At 42.3% G+C, this 15132-nt stretch overlaps 1 protein-coding gene across 1 annotated transcript in view; it reads left to right on the forward strand.

Annotated features, from left to right (window-relative positions):
• LOC124619770 (mediator of RNA polymerase II transcription subunit 17) overlaps positions 1–15132 on the forward strand; it is a 114977-nt gene that overhangs the window by 20419 nt on the left and 79426 nt on the right. The window contains exons 5-7 of the mRNA XM_047146352.1: positions 3062–3247; positions 4216–4421; positions 9111–9373. Coding sequence (XP_047002308.1) covers positions 3062–3247; positions 4216–4421; positions 9111–9373 — 655 coding nt within the window. The remainder of the gene's footprint in view (positions 1–3061; positions 3248–4215; positions 4422–9110; positions 9374–15132) is intronic.

Raw genomic sequence — 15132 nt, forward strand, 5'->3', positions numbered from 1 at the left:
GCTGACTGCACTTGGGGCTTGTACTCTTGGCTGTTGTGGCTATCAGAGACACTTTGTGGTGTTGGGGGAAGGGGTGTTCGTTCAGCCTAGAAATGCTAGCCAGTCTTTCCAAAATCTTTCTATCTATGCTGGCTTAATGGCTAGTTACTTTCCCATGTAACAGATGTTTGCCAGCATGTGTTGGAAATTAACTTTTGAGATGTCCTGCCTGGAAAGAGCACTTTGGTGTTGAGGAGTGCTTTTTGTGGGAACAGGAAAAGGCAAAGGAAAGCACCTTCATTCTGCTCCTTAGGTTGGCTGGCTGAAAAGTGTGAATGTAGAAACCATTTTGTGGAGAAGCTGGGAACTTTTGAAATTGATGAATGTGCAGGCAACTCTTGTGGTTAGCACAGATACCAAGTAAAATGGTCCTCATGGATGTGGAATAAGGCAAAAAATCCTTAATATTTTTTGCAGTTAAAAGTTAATAACAAACTTCTTTTCACAAAACATGTAAATTTACAATACACTGAGATGCATATGATGATGTTTAGGCTGTTGTGGCCATGCATCACCTGTTGGTGGAGGTGATGTGTTAGTGTACCAAGTGGGGGGTGAGTGAGCCTCAGCGATTAATAAAGTTTTTCTGCCAGTTTTGAAAAAGTTCACAACTGTGTTCTGTGTGAAGTTTAGCTTAATCTGCTGGTTTCCTTAGTAAGTGTTCCAGTTTAGTGAGTGTGCTCACTGTTGGTAGTGAGAGACTGCTGAGCTCCGCATGGTGACAGTAAATAACTGGAGGTGATATTTTATGAATAATTGAGACATAGTGAGGTCTAATTCAGTTGAAAACTCGTGTCTGTGGAAACTTGAAGTGAGGTGATTTTATGTGCATTTTGAGCAGTTGACTTTCTAATGTACTCCTGTTTTATCTTTGTGAAGATTATTCATGGAAGTGCTAGTGGCCAGCTGGAAGCCCGTTAGCATCTTCATTTCTGAGTTGAGTGTTAGAGTTGGGGTTGGGTTGTTTGGGGAAGGAGACCAAACAGCGAGGTCATCAGTCTCATCGGATTGGGGAAGGAAGGGGAAGGAAATCGGCCATGCCCTTTCAAAGGAACCATCTTGGCATTTGCCTGGAGCGATTTAAGGAAATCATGGAAAACCTAAATCAGGATGGCCGGACACGGGATTGAACTGTCGTCCTCCTGAATGGAAGTCCAGTGAGCTAGCTACTGCACCATCTCACTCGCTCAGTGTTAGAACTTCATAATCTTTCTGAAAGTAGGTCAATTGTTACAGGACGTTTCTTAGTGGTAACTATGGTAACACTATCGCAGAGGTTGAGCTGAGGCTGGAAACCATTAGTAAGACTGGTTTTGATAGTGTAGCATTACATAGAATTAGTCCAGGTCTGCCAGTAGATGTCTTTTAGTAAATGCACCAAGCAGGATTGTGTGTAATTTGACTCGCATGCTGCAAAATGCTAGGATTTTGTGGGTTGTGGTGCATTGCCACAAAAGCTCCAAGAGTGGATCGAAAGAACGTTTCAGTGTGTACTTGATCTGGTTATTCTGATATACAAAGTTGTAGTGATATTGTTAATCTATTTTTGGTGACACCTCTATATCCTGGGCAGGTAACTGGTTCCTTGATGGGGAGTATTAATTTCATTGTTGCTTCCAGCAACTATACTTCAGTACATTACATCCAAATGGAGTGGAATTAACTAGTTTGCAATGGGGTGCTTGAGTTCAACTCTGTGGAATTATGTCTGTTTTCCATTCACTTTCCAACTCAGATGTTAATACAGTTTTTATGACCCAAAGGGGTTCCTGAGTTGGGGCAGATGAATGCAACTGCCTTTGCTTACCAATAAAGTCTGGATGTGCTTTAATACCCATAGTGTACCACAATATAGGAATTTTGTGAGACATGAGAAACAGGTATCACAGCTTAACTGCTTAGACTGTGAGAATGTTACAAGCCACTGAGGGGAAAAAGCAACGGTCAACCTCAATGTATGATATTTGTTGAGACAAAATTGTTGTTTTCCTATGGGGTTCTAGCTGTAGCTGAGTTATAAAGCATGCTCAGGTATTCAGGGCTCTACCTGAGTCAATTTTTAATTTCCTAAATCTGTAGGGATTCCCATGGGCTCTACAAAATTTGAAAAAGAAACCAAACATTCCTATTAGTTTGAGTGGTCCATTGGACAATACTCGTGTCCAGCAAAGTGAAATATCTTAGGCAAATAGTTGTCCAAGAATTAATCATCTCAAAATAGCGTTGAATTGTAACATAGTACTGTCTTTATTGTGAAGTGCTTTCACTCTAGTGAAAAAAGACTGTGACCCATTTGAAAATAATTATCACAATAGAAAATAATTATCACAATGGAAAGTATAATGAAACAGCATTTTGCTATCAGATCCATGTAATAAAAAGAAAGAAGAATGAAATAAAGTCTTCTAAATATGTGGGAAGTTTACGTTCAGATCCTAATGAATTGATATAGTTGTCCAGTTTCCAGATGAGCATCTCTAATTCACCTCAGTGTAAGAAAATTAAATGGTAGTGTTTTTTGTATGTATTCTCATGACTGCTTTCATGTGAGATATTCATAGTGGGAAACAAGTATACTTTTGTGAAGTAACACATAAAAATGAACAATGTTTTGTGTAATTTTGCTTCTTGATTTTCAAGTACATGAATCAGTGATATTTTCTGGTTCATTACTCTTTAAACTGTGTTCCTTACATTATAATTTCACAGAGGTACTTCGCTGCCAGAGTATTATGATTTTATATTTTGGTGCTTCTATGTAGCTTATTGATGTTGATACTATTTTATTGTAGAAATAAGACTTATTGTGAATCACTTTGTGCAGCTATGTTTTTGTTTCTGTTTCTATTAGATGTGTAATGCTTCCAAAGTTAGTCCTCATAGATAATTAAGAAACGAACTGCATCTTTGCAGTTAATACATCCCCTTTTAATTTTGAATGTGATGAGCTTTACCATATAACTTATATTACGAATATTGTATAACTGTAATAATGTAGATATTTATGTCCAAAAATTTTAAGCTGGTTCCAAATATGCACAAACGGGGATGTTTGAAGTAACAAAAGCAGAAGAAGAACCACAGCAAGGAACAAGTCCTCCACCATCCCCAGGAACAGGACCCTTACCAAAGCCAAGTTCAGCACTGCGTGTCACAGTGCCTAGTGAGCTTCAAGGTGTCGCATATATTGAAGTACTGTGTCAGAAAGGTAATTTATTTCTTGTCTCTCTGATATCCATGCAACCTTTTATATTTTGGTGGTTTTCAGATGATGTTCTATATTTCATATTTTATCACTCACAATTTAGTCACCACTATAGCAAATGTAGCCGTCACACGCTAATGTCCTGTCGTTAGCCACAGGCTACTTTAAAACCTAAGGAAGGAAGAAATTTTCCTCGTCAGTGTTAGGCCACCAGAAAGGCCATGTTGGTGACATAAAGTTGCTGATCGCCATTTTCCTTGTATACATTCCAAATCTCTCGACAGTGCTACATGGGTAGAGAGTTGTAGCACTGTTGATGACGATCTTCCCATTGTATGACTCTTCTCTCAGACAAAAAATGAGTGTACCATTTAGTGAGAAACTTCCTTTTACATCACAGGAGGAATATGGCATAAAAGTAGGTTCTTCTATACAATTGCCTGCAAGTAAACAGTTGTGTACATTCTTTTAAGCCCCGTTGTATGCCACCTGCACAGGTTACGTTAGTAATCCTGTATATGCAGCTTACGTGAGAGAAGTAGTTCAGCTTCAAAATGTAGCTGCCACCTTTTTTCTCAATAAATAAAATATAGCATGTTTATAAAATAGGACTAAAACCAACCCATACAAAGATTTAACATTAGTACAGAAATGAGTCATACACATGGCACTCATGTATTCAACAACCCATCTGAGTATATTAAATGTCTTGTAAGTAATGTATTGGAATCATAGAATGAATTAAGAAATTTTCTTCTATCTAGTACCATCTACTCTGTTAAACTTATTCAATGTCTTAAGTTGTAGCAAAGTTTATGTTAGTACTGTTATAATGTAATAAAATGTAATAGTATAATGTTTCATAAATTTAAACCATTCTGTTGTGTCACACTTCAAAAAAATGTCCTTTTTTCCACATTGCAATGGCTTTTCTCTCTGTCATTCTCTTTGCATTGTTGCATGGCTTTCAGATCAAGAAGATTTGTGCAGTGCTACAATTAACCTACTTGGGTCAGGGCCTACAAGTACAAATGCTGATGTCCACTGGCAACAAAAGCTAGAAGCAGCACAGAATGTCTTGTTTTGCAAAGAGCTCTTTAATCAGCTAGCAAAGGAAGCTGTGCAGCTTCAAGCACCAATCCCACATATGGTTGTTGGAAACCAAATTATGGCTAACGTAAGTGCCCTGCTGAATACAACACTTTTACAACATGATAGCTTTTTCTATTTATTTTCTAAATAGTAAATTTGGGTTATGTAATTTTCTGTTTTGTGTTAAATCAGTGATATTCATCTTTCTAAACAAGATACTTTACGTACCTATATACACTGTGGTGGCTTGTGAGAATACATTGTGGGTGTTCACAAATGTTTAGATTCAGATACATGTGAGAGTGTGAAATTAATAGTGTCTACTGTATTACAGTTATGCTTATCAACAACTTTATACAACTAGAGCCACTGTATACAATAATAATAATAATAATAATAATAAGAAGAAGAAGATGCATAACTTACCTGACAAAAGAAAGAAACGTTTATGGAATTTTGTTGTTTTGTACAAGATTAAGTTCAGTTTAGGGCAATAATGAAATAATGATTAAGCTTTCACAACTCTCCCTCCATTTAGCAACTCTCCATTTTGCATTTTTGTGTAAGTGGAAGTTTTCGTGCTTTTTCATCTTTTTGTACAAATGTATAAGATCTCTAACAGATGTATTAGTTCATGAATTTACTCCTGGGCTGAAACTTGGATAATCTTATGCTGCACCCACAAAACAACTTCTGCTAAATGTACACTTCCTTCTTAAATGTTTGCTTGTAGAAACACTTGTTTGATTTCGTCACTCTCCCAATCAAAGGATCTGTTGTTGGAGGCCGTAGTTCCTACATGGCTAACTTTTCCTGGTAATTTATTTTTCTGTTCCCGGAATGAGATTTTCACTCTGCAGTGGGGTGTGTGCTGATCTGAAACTTCCTGGCAGATTAAAGCTGCGTGCCGGGCCAAGACTTGAACTCGGGACATCTGCCTTTTACGGTGCTGTACCAACTGAGTTATCCAAGCACAATCCACAACCCATCCTCACAGCTTTACATTTTTGTTAGCATTTAAAATAGATTCAACATAGTTCATGTTTATGCTGCACTCGAAAGCTGATTCCTGCACAATAAACAACCAACTCCAAACACGAAGTGCCATTTGTGGAAATGATTAAACTCAAGCAGTAATGTTTACCAACATGGTCACTTGACTAGAATACAAATGAGGCACTGAGATCCATAAGGGCCTGAAGCACACCTCCGTTGATCCCAGATGTAAGTGAATATCAGAGAAACCATTGATACAGCTTTTCGTGAATTTTCATACACACAATGTGGGCCTACAGTAAAGATAAACCCGACTCACCATAAGATCAATAGATTTCAGAAGCATGAATAAATGCTACCATCTCACAATCAACAGTTATGTGCTTTAGGCCCTTATGATTCTCAGTGCCTCATATGGATTACTGTATGATAAAATTCATAACATAATACACTATAACTCATTCAGAAACCCAGAAAATAGGCTTACTGTCAGTACAACTTTAACATATACTGATGTCTGATCTAATTTTACTGTAGTATATAGTGAGTGAATTAGTATTTCTGATCAATGTGCTATCATCTAGCAGGATTTACGCTGAGTGAATGGGGATAAAAGTCTGCCACAGTGTCATACCACCTGGTGGCACTGACGTAAACTTCAAGGGCTAGCTGTGCACATTGTGGACCATGCACATTCTTTATCAAATCCGTATGTATTTGGCCCATAAGGCAATTATGTCACGAGTTGTGGATGCACAAAAGCTCCTTAAAGCGTGTACAGCTGAAGGTGCTCGCGGCTCTGATGCCAAGTTTTACAGAATCTAGGGGAGCAGTAGCGCAGTAGATTTAAGTGCCGTACCTTTCAGATTGCAGCATCTATTATGTTTAACAGGATTCAAAGAAAAATAATGAATAAATCAGCAAGGTGTCAAATGTTAGAGTGTTCATGTGCTTTTGTGCTCTTACACAGCAGTGGCCACTGTATATACATATGTCATTATCATGGCGGGGGGGGGGAGAAAACACACACACACACACACTAACTGTAAAGAAAGTAAGGACCAGAGAAGATAGAGAGTCTGAACTCACATACTCACATATTCCTAACGGTGCATGGCTTATCAGTGTCATCTTCCCTTTTGTTGATAGGATATCTGCTTGTCCAAATAACTGTATTTGTATTGTTTTTTTTTTTTTTTCATTTTGTATTTTCAATATTTTTCTCTAAAAACTAACATGATCCCATCCTCCTTGCAGCTGTCCAACAAATTTACCAGAAATAGGATGTTTTAAAACTATTAATTATTCTAGCATTTCCTTTCATTAGAAAGTAACAAAAAAATAGGATGTTTTAAAACTATTAATTATTCTAGCATTTCCTTTCATTAGAGAGTAACATTGTACAGTCCAAATGTATTACATGGGAGGCAGAGAGTGGAAAAGACATTGTTGGTGGTAGTAGTAGTTGTTAGTAATTTGAAATATGGTGATGAGAAACCCATATGTAGTTCCAAAATTTAATTTTTATTAGCTGTTGCAAATCTATAAGGTGATAAATTATTGAAAAATTAACAAAAAATTGCCAGCAGAGGTTGAGGCTAGGCGGATTACAGGATTGAAGCATGTGTCAACTGTCTGCATGGACCACCATCTATCAATGGTTATTCTACATGATAAATATTTTCATGGTAATTACATTACATTCATTGTGATAGGAATCTTGTTAGGTTCTCTCCTTTTGCTAGCATATATATTTTTTTTAAATTCATTTAGCACATCCAGATACTGCTCCTTGTTGGCTCTATGCATTACTGTGTCCATGGTTTTATGGTTATGCGCTGAAAGATATGTGCTTGTTGCATATAAGTGTGTTCATTAAGCAGAGTTTTAAATGCTTTACTTATGAAATTGTTGAACATTAATTGTATTGGCCTTTTTGTGCTCATTTTTACGCAATTCAACTTTTGTGTGTCAAGAAGGCTTTTACTTCATTTAAATCTGTGATGAAGCTCTCTTTGCTTTTACTGCAACTTTCTGACACTACTATTGAACCATGGATGGATCTTTGCCATCGCTGCCTAAAGTGTGTTTTGCAGTGCCATTGAATTTCATCGATTCGTGCTCCCCATTTTTGACCCCAGAGCGGAATATCTGATATTGACTACTTCAATTCTATGCAATCACTGGGAACTTAATGGAACATTGATCTTTCCAGGTGCACAAAAGGGAAGTTACTGGGCCTATATGTATGAGTCATGTTCAGAAAGTTAGTGTACTGTAACTATAATAGGCTGTATTTCTGTTTTTTTTTTTTTTTTTTTTAGGGTTGGCAACACTAAGCAGTATAGGGGTATTCCCCGACCACAGCGAGCATTGCAGGAACACATTAGTATGTAAACTCATGTTGTTGTGACCAGTTGTGTGAAAGATGTTGGTAAGGAAGCCCACCAACTCTGAGCCGTGTGCTGTGATCCGCTTCCTATTCTTGGAAGGAATAAGATCTGTCTAAAATTTTTTGCAAATCAAAACAGTTTATGGCAAAGGTGTTATGAACTGAACATGTGTGTTTAAGTGATGTAGGGAGTTTAGTGGAGGCAGAACAAATATTCATGACAGACAGAGGAGTGGAAGACCTTCCATTTTGACTGTTCATGAAGACTGCCGATTGACAGAGAATGAAAATTCTGTGATGTTTCCACAACTCTTCAGAACTCATTTAAATGAGACATTCACAGAAATGTTGGGATACCAGAAACTGTGTACAAGATGGGTCTCAAAACAGCTGACAGCAGCAGCACAAGAAAACTCAGGGTCAGTAGCACCTGCAAGTCTCTTGAACAACTTGAACTGGAAGGTGAGGATTTTCCGAACTCAATTTGACTGGAGATGAAATGTGGGTGGCTCATTATATACCTGAGACAAAAATACAGGCATCACATTGGTGTCACAGCAATTCCCCAAATTCAAAACAACAATTTTGGGGAAAAAAGACCATGACCTCAGCGTTCTGGCTCTGAAAAGGCATCATTTTGGTCGAATTTCTGCCTCAGAAGGAGAGCACCAATGCACAAAGATATTGTGGGAGCCTACAAAATCTCAAAAGCAGCGTTAAAAGAGAATGCTGATGAGAGGAGTGTGCTTGTAGCACAGTGTTCATCCTCACAGTCTTAGCCGCCAAGGTGCTCTTGGACTCATTTGGTTGGGATGTTTTGAAACCCATCAACCACCGCCACCTCATTCCCCTGACCTTCTCATCTCCCTGAAGGCACATGTGAGTGGAATTAAATCTTCAGCAGATGAGTGGATGCAGAAAGAGGTTCTGAAATGGGAGAAGGAGGTGGCAGGGGAGTTCTTCGAGGAGGGCATAAAGAAGCTTATGCGAAGGGTCACCACATGCATTGATCAAGATGGCAGTTATGTGAAAAAATAGTCAGCAAGTGTGGAAACAATATCTTGTAATTATTTTTCAGACACTTTTTTTAAAAAAAAGATGTATAAAAATCCAGTACACTTGCTTTCTGAATATGCCTCTATGCCATTTTGCTATCCATGTGCAATCTTAATCAAATATTTCTTGTACTCCGATGTACATATATTGGTAATTTGGATTCATTTGATCAATTCTTTCTGAATGTTGCAGTTTGTGCAAAAGTGTGTGCGTGTGTGTGTGAGGTCAGTATCTATGAACACATGCCAACTAACAGCAGTTATTGACAGTGTAAGTAATTAGTCATTGAACTTCTGTTTGAATGTGGAAATGAGACTTAAATCTTTTCAGGTGCTACCAGGCATTCAGCTGATTATTGGCCTGTGCCATAACACAGGAACAGACAAAAAACCTGCTGCTGCTCCACCACAAAAGTCAGAACATGATCATGTGTTGGAGCATTCCTTACATCAGTTGTTACGTGAAGTTCACCATCGTAACACCCACCATCCGTTTCCACATCCAGCATCTGGCCCTCTCGGCCCCAGCAAACGGAGAGCTCTTGCTGGTCCTACTGCTGCAGATCGCCATGAGCTGCAGGAGATGGCAAAATCGTAAGTATGATTCAGGCTTTGAAAGTGAAAAGATGTAGCTAGACAGAAAATACATTAGTGTTGAGAGGAGTCAATGTATTCTGTGATGTGTTGGTAAATGTGCCAACACCTTGTAGATAAAGGAGGCCGAAAGGCACGCTATCTAACGCAGACGGGCGTGAATTCTGGAACAGGATAAGTAGTGAATTCTAATAAGAAAAGTATGCAGCTCCTCGAATACTTATCTTTTATTCTTTGATGTGAATACAGCATTCTTGATGAGACATTTCATACGATAGCTATCAAACTATGTAAGGCTAATGGCGCCTTGCTAGGTCGTAGCCATGGACTTAGCTGAAGGCTATTCTAACTGTCTCTCGGCAAATGAGAGAAAGGCTTCGTCAGTGTAGTCGCTAGCAAAGTCGTCGTACAACTGGGGCGAGTGCTATTCCGTATCTCGAGACCTGCCTTGTGGTGGCGCGGCCGATTTAAGCTACCACCTAGCAAGTGTGGTGTCTGGCGGTGACACCACATTCCTCCCTCGCAAATCGGCGAACGGACGTATTATAAGGCTTCCGCCCGCCGTGGGGAGGACCCCATGTTGACGTATGCGATGAGGTGGGGAGCCTAACAACAGGCGAGGCTGTGCCACCCGCACCCGGCCATTCGGTCCGAGGGGAGCTAGGAAACGCCTGAAAACCTAGTCCAGGGTGCACGTCAACATGCGGTGTATGAGCCCGTAAAGAGTCAGGAGGGGCCGAAGGGTCGACCTCCATTGCGTCGGGGTATCTGACGCGCGATGACGTCATGTGGTCCGAAGCGGGCAAGAGGTCCATGGCGGAGGACAGCTGGCATCGGGAAGCGATCGGCGGCGTGTGACCCAGGGAGGCGCTTGGCGGCTGCAGCGAAGCATCGAATGCGGGCGGCGCCGGCGGGAGAACAGGCGGCGGCGGCGGCGGCGGTGGCTGCGGCGGCGCGTCGCCATGGGGCAAAATGGAAGGCATCGTCGGTAACACCTGGGGATGAGGCGAGCCAGTAGATGGGTCCCCAGGGCGCTGACCGGACGGCACCGTCGCTGAAAGCAGACGGGGAGTGGCAGAACCCGTGCGACGACAGAGGCGCAGCTGATTGAGATGCCGACGCACCTCACCAGAGGCCCCCAAAACCAAATACATCGCGCAGCCGAGGCAGCGAAGAATGCGCCCTGCGAGCCAACGCCGTGAACCTCGATAGTTGCGATAGAATTCAACGCCGCCTGGAGCAAAAGCAGGAGTCTGCCGCTGCACAGTAACCTGATGCGGCGGATGCAGCAAAGACATCAAGGTTCGATGAGGACGACCGTGGAGCAACTCAGCCGGCGAGCGACCATCTCGGGGCTGAGATCGATACGAAGACAAAAAGAGCAACAAGGCGTCCTCCCGAGAATGCGACTCTTTCAACTTCAACATCTGTGACTTGAAAGTCCGGACCAATCGTTCAGCGGCACTGTTTGACTGAGGCGAAAACGGCGCGGATGTCAGATGTTGAATACCATTGGCCTGGCAGTATGACTGAAATTCTGCGGACATGAATTGTGGGCCATTGTCGGAAACAATAGTCTGCGGAAGACCTTCAATGTAAAAGATAGCAGACAACGCTTGGATGGTGGCAGTTGACGTCGTGGAAGACATCCGGACAACAAAAGGAAAATTACTGAAGGCATCTACCAGAACCAACCATCTAGCATTCCAGAATGGACCAGCAAAATCGATGTGCAAGCGTTGCCAAGGGGAAGTGGCTTTTGGCCATGCAAAGACTTTCCGCGGCGGTGCGGATTGTTGTTCGGCACACGCCATGCAAGAAGAGCACATATTCGTAATCGCAGCATTGATTCCGAACCAAGTACAGTGCTGACGAGCAAGTTGTTTCGTTCGCACTATACCCCAATGTCCTTGGTGAAGAAGCCGTAAGTCAGAGGACTATAACGAACGTGGGACCACGACTCTGGACTGATCATTATCAGAACGCAACAACAAAACACCACGTCGTACAAAAAGTCTCTCCTTGTGAGCAAAAAATCGGCGAACCAACGGATCCTCGATCCGAGACTTTGACAAAGGCCATTGCGTAGCAACAAAACGCAAAACGGTAGCAAGGACCGGGTCAGCAGCTGTGGCTGTAGCTACTCGACGAAAATCAATCGGAAACGATTCGACCACTTCATCGGTTTCCGAATCAATGAACATGCAAGCAAGTTCGGGAGAATCGAATGCTTTATCCTCAGCAACCGGCAAACGGGACAACGCATCGGCGTTTCCGTGCTTAGCAGTGGACCGATACAAGATATCGTAGTGGTACTGCGAGAGGAAAATAGACCAGCGAATGAATTTCTGCGCTGTACGCGGAGGTACAGGCTTGTTCGGATGAAAAAGCGACGGCAAAGGTGTGTGGTCTGTGATGATGGTAAAGTGACGACCATACAAGAAATCATGGAACTTAGTAACACCAAACACGAGAGCCAAAGCTTCTTTCTCTATCTGTGAATAATTTCTTTGCGCAGACAAGAGCAATTTGGACGCAAAGGCAATAGGGCGATCATGCGAGCCAACTTTGTGCGCAAGCACAGCACCGATCCCGAAATCCGATGCATCTACCATCAACAAAAGGGGTTTCTGGGGATCGAATGGCGTAAGGCAAGTATGTGAAAGCAACGCCGATTTCAACTGGCGAAAGGCGCGTTCCATTCCGTCGTCCAGACGAATGGAACACCTGTACGGCGTAAGCGATGAAGTGGAGCTGAAATAGAAGAGACAATGCGCACATTCACTCACACCTTGTGAGTCTAAATCGTGTAATGTTCTTGTGACCTCATCATGCAATGCGTGAGGAACATTGCGCGCTCTGAAAAATTTCGGTTGCGCGTTGACTTTCAGTTCCAAATGTGCTTCATAGTTTTTAGCGCAACCTAAGCCCGGTGCAAAAATGTCTGCAAATTCTTCACATAGACGCGAAACACTGTCTGAAGGCACAGTCTGATTCACTGATAGGACCTGATTTACTATAGACATGTTAAACAATTGAAATAAATCTAAACCAAACAAGTTCATTGCAGTAGAAGAACGAAGAACGTAAAATGACACAAGTTTTGTTTGTCCCTTATATGTTGCAAGAAGAGTGCACTGTCCTAACACAGGGATAAGCTGTCCTGATTAACTTTTTAACTGAACATTTGCGGCACGCAACGGAGGTTTGCCCAGTTGTTTGTACGTGTCGTCATTGAGCAATGAAACTGCAGCTCCGGTATCGAGCTGGAATGGTATGACCTTGCCATTAAAGTCCAAATCTACAAAAAGTTTATTGTCCTGCTGACGACAAGAGCGACTGTTTCGTGCAATTTGAACTGATGCAGGCACAGCATCACTTGCTAATTGACGTGATTTCCGGCGACGTCGACACACACTTTTTGTGGGACGAACACAGTCACTGTTAGAGAAAGTGTCACTGGACGAAGTGGAATTAACTACATGAATGTCCATGGGCGAAGGTCCACGAGCCTGAGTGTCCTTGGTTCGATTCCGGCGCGAAGCAAAGGGCCGGGAATGGTTGTGATTGTGTGATCTGAGCTTTTTCTGGCAAACACTTTGAACATGTCCTTTCTTATTACAGAAAAAGCAAATAGCTTGGCGTGACGGGCAATTTTCACGCGAATGTTGCACACCGCGGGCATGATTTCACTGCAGTTGTGTGCTGGCACGGCACACCTGGTGTAGAGCGTGGCGGCAGCTGCGCAGACGTGCGCGAGGGCAGTGTACTGGGCCGCGCAGCGCGCCCGGCCGGCCAGTTAATGTTACACACGGCTAGCGAAGTCGCAAAGGATTCCTGAGCACAGTCAAGCGTGGCTTGTCTATCCAATATGTCTATCACTTGCTGAAGGGAGGGATTAACTAGTTTCAAAATTTGCTCCCGTATACGAACATCAGAAACGTTCTGTGCTATTGCATCACGTACCATTGTATCTGAATAAGGAAGGCCACAGTCACATTCAAACGCACAATCCCTAGTAAGGCCTTGCAAAGTTGCAACCCACTCCCTATTAGTTTGACCGGCCGTACGTTTCGTACGAAAGAATGTATACGTCTTTGCAACTACATTGACTGTTTCTTTGAAATAGGCGTCCAATGCCGACAAAATTTCATCGTGGGACAGAGTCGCTACGTCGCGTCGGGGAAACAATTTCACTATCACACGGTACGTTTGCACCCCTACACACGCCAATAAATGAGGCTGCCGCTCGTTACCTTGAATTCTGTAGGCGGCGAGATGAAATCCAAACTGGCGTGACCACTCAGTCCAGGTCTCTTGCTGTGCATCAAAATTGCGAAACGGCGGTGCAACTGCATGTTGTGGCTGCGGTAGCGGCGAAGCGGCGGCTGCCGCATCGGTTTGAAGCGCACGTTGACCCTGGACGAGCTGTCCAAGGGCATCCAATAACGCCTGCGTCTGCTGATTCTGCAAGCGATAAAATTCGGACAGTACATCTGGAGATTGTGGCGAAGCCATGACACAAGTAAATGTAAGCAATTAGAAAGAACAAGACCCTTTCCGTTGTCTCGTCGCCAATGATGTGTTGGTAAATGTGCCAACACTTTGTAGATAAAGGAGGCCGAAAGGCACGCTATCTAACGCAGACGGGCGTGAATTCTGGAACAGGATAAGTAGTGAATTCTAATAAGAGAAGTATGCAGCTCCTCGAATACTTATCTTTTATTCTTTGATGTGAATACAGCATTCTTGATGAGACATTTCATACGATAGCTATCAAACTATGTAAGGCTAATGGCGCCTTGCTAGGTCGTAGCCATGGACTTAGCTGAAGGCTATTCTAACTGTCTCTCGGCAAATGAGAGAAAGGCTTCGTCAGTGTAGTCGCTAGCAAAGTCGTCGTACAACTGGGGCGAGTGCTATTCCGTATCTCGAGACCTGCCTTGTGGTGGCGCTCGGTCTGCGATCTCACAGTGGCGACACGCGGGTCCAACGGACCGCGGCCGATTTAAGCTACCACCTAGCAAGTGTGGTGTCTGGCGGTGACACCACATTCTGAATCCCCTCTGTGATCTGAAATTACTTTACTTTCAATGCTGCATTGAGTTTACGTTTTCCATGCCTTAATTTTGGAAAATCTGCAATGCTTGGTTGAAGTGGCCCTTTGTAAACACTGCATAAGATTTGATTGATATGCATTGGCCACATGATGTCCCCCCTTACCATTCCCACAAATCTCTACTTTTACTTTATATAATGTCTCTTTCTATTTTATAACACATAAAGATAGCAATCTGAAATTTTTTTATGCTTTTTATTAATGATTGTCATTGTGTCTTTGAAGACCCTGCCAACAGTTTATGTAGCTGGATAACCTTCTATTACTGCCTATTCTCTGCTGTGAACTATTTGTATCTACATTTCAAACTTGCAGTTTGTACAAAAGTGTGTGTGTGTGTGTGTGTGTGTGTGTGTGTGTGTGTGTTTGTGTGAGGTCAGTATCTATGAACACATGCCAACTAACAGCAGTTATTGACAGTGTAAGTAATTAGTCATTGAACTTCTGTTTGAATGTGGAAATGAGACTTAAATCTTTTCAGGTGCTACCAGGCATTCAGCTGGTTATTGGCCTGTGCCATAACACAGGAACAGACAAAAAACCTGCTGCTGCTCCACCACAAAAGTCAGAACATGATCATGTGTTGGAGCATTCCTTACATCAGTTGTTACGTGAAGTTCACCATCGTAACACCCACCAT

This window comes from Schistocerca americana, chromosome 6 (genome assembly GCF_021461395.2).
Source record: "Schistocerca americana isolate TAMUIC-IGC-003095 chromosome 6, iqSchAmer2.1, whole genome shotgun sequence".
Taxonomy (NCBI): Eukaryota; Metazoa; Arthropoda; class Insecta; order Orthoptera; family Acrididae; genus Schistocerca; species Schistocerca americana.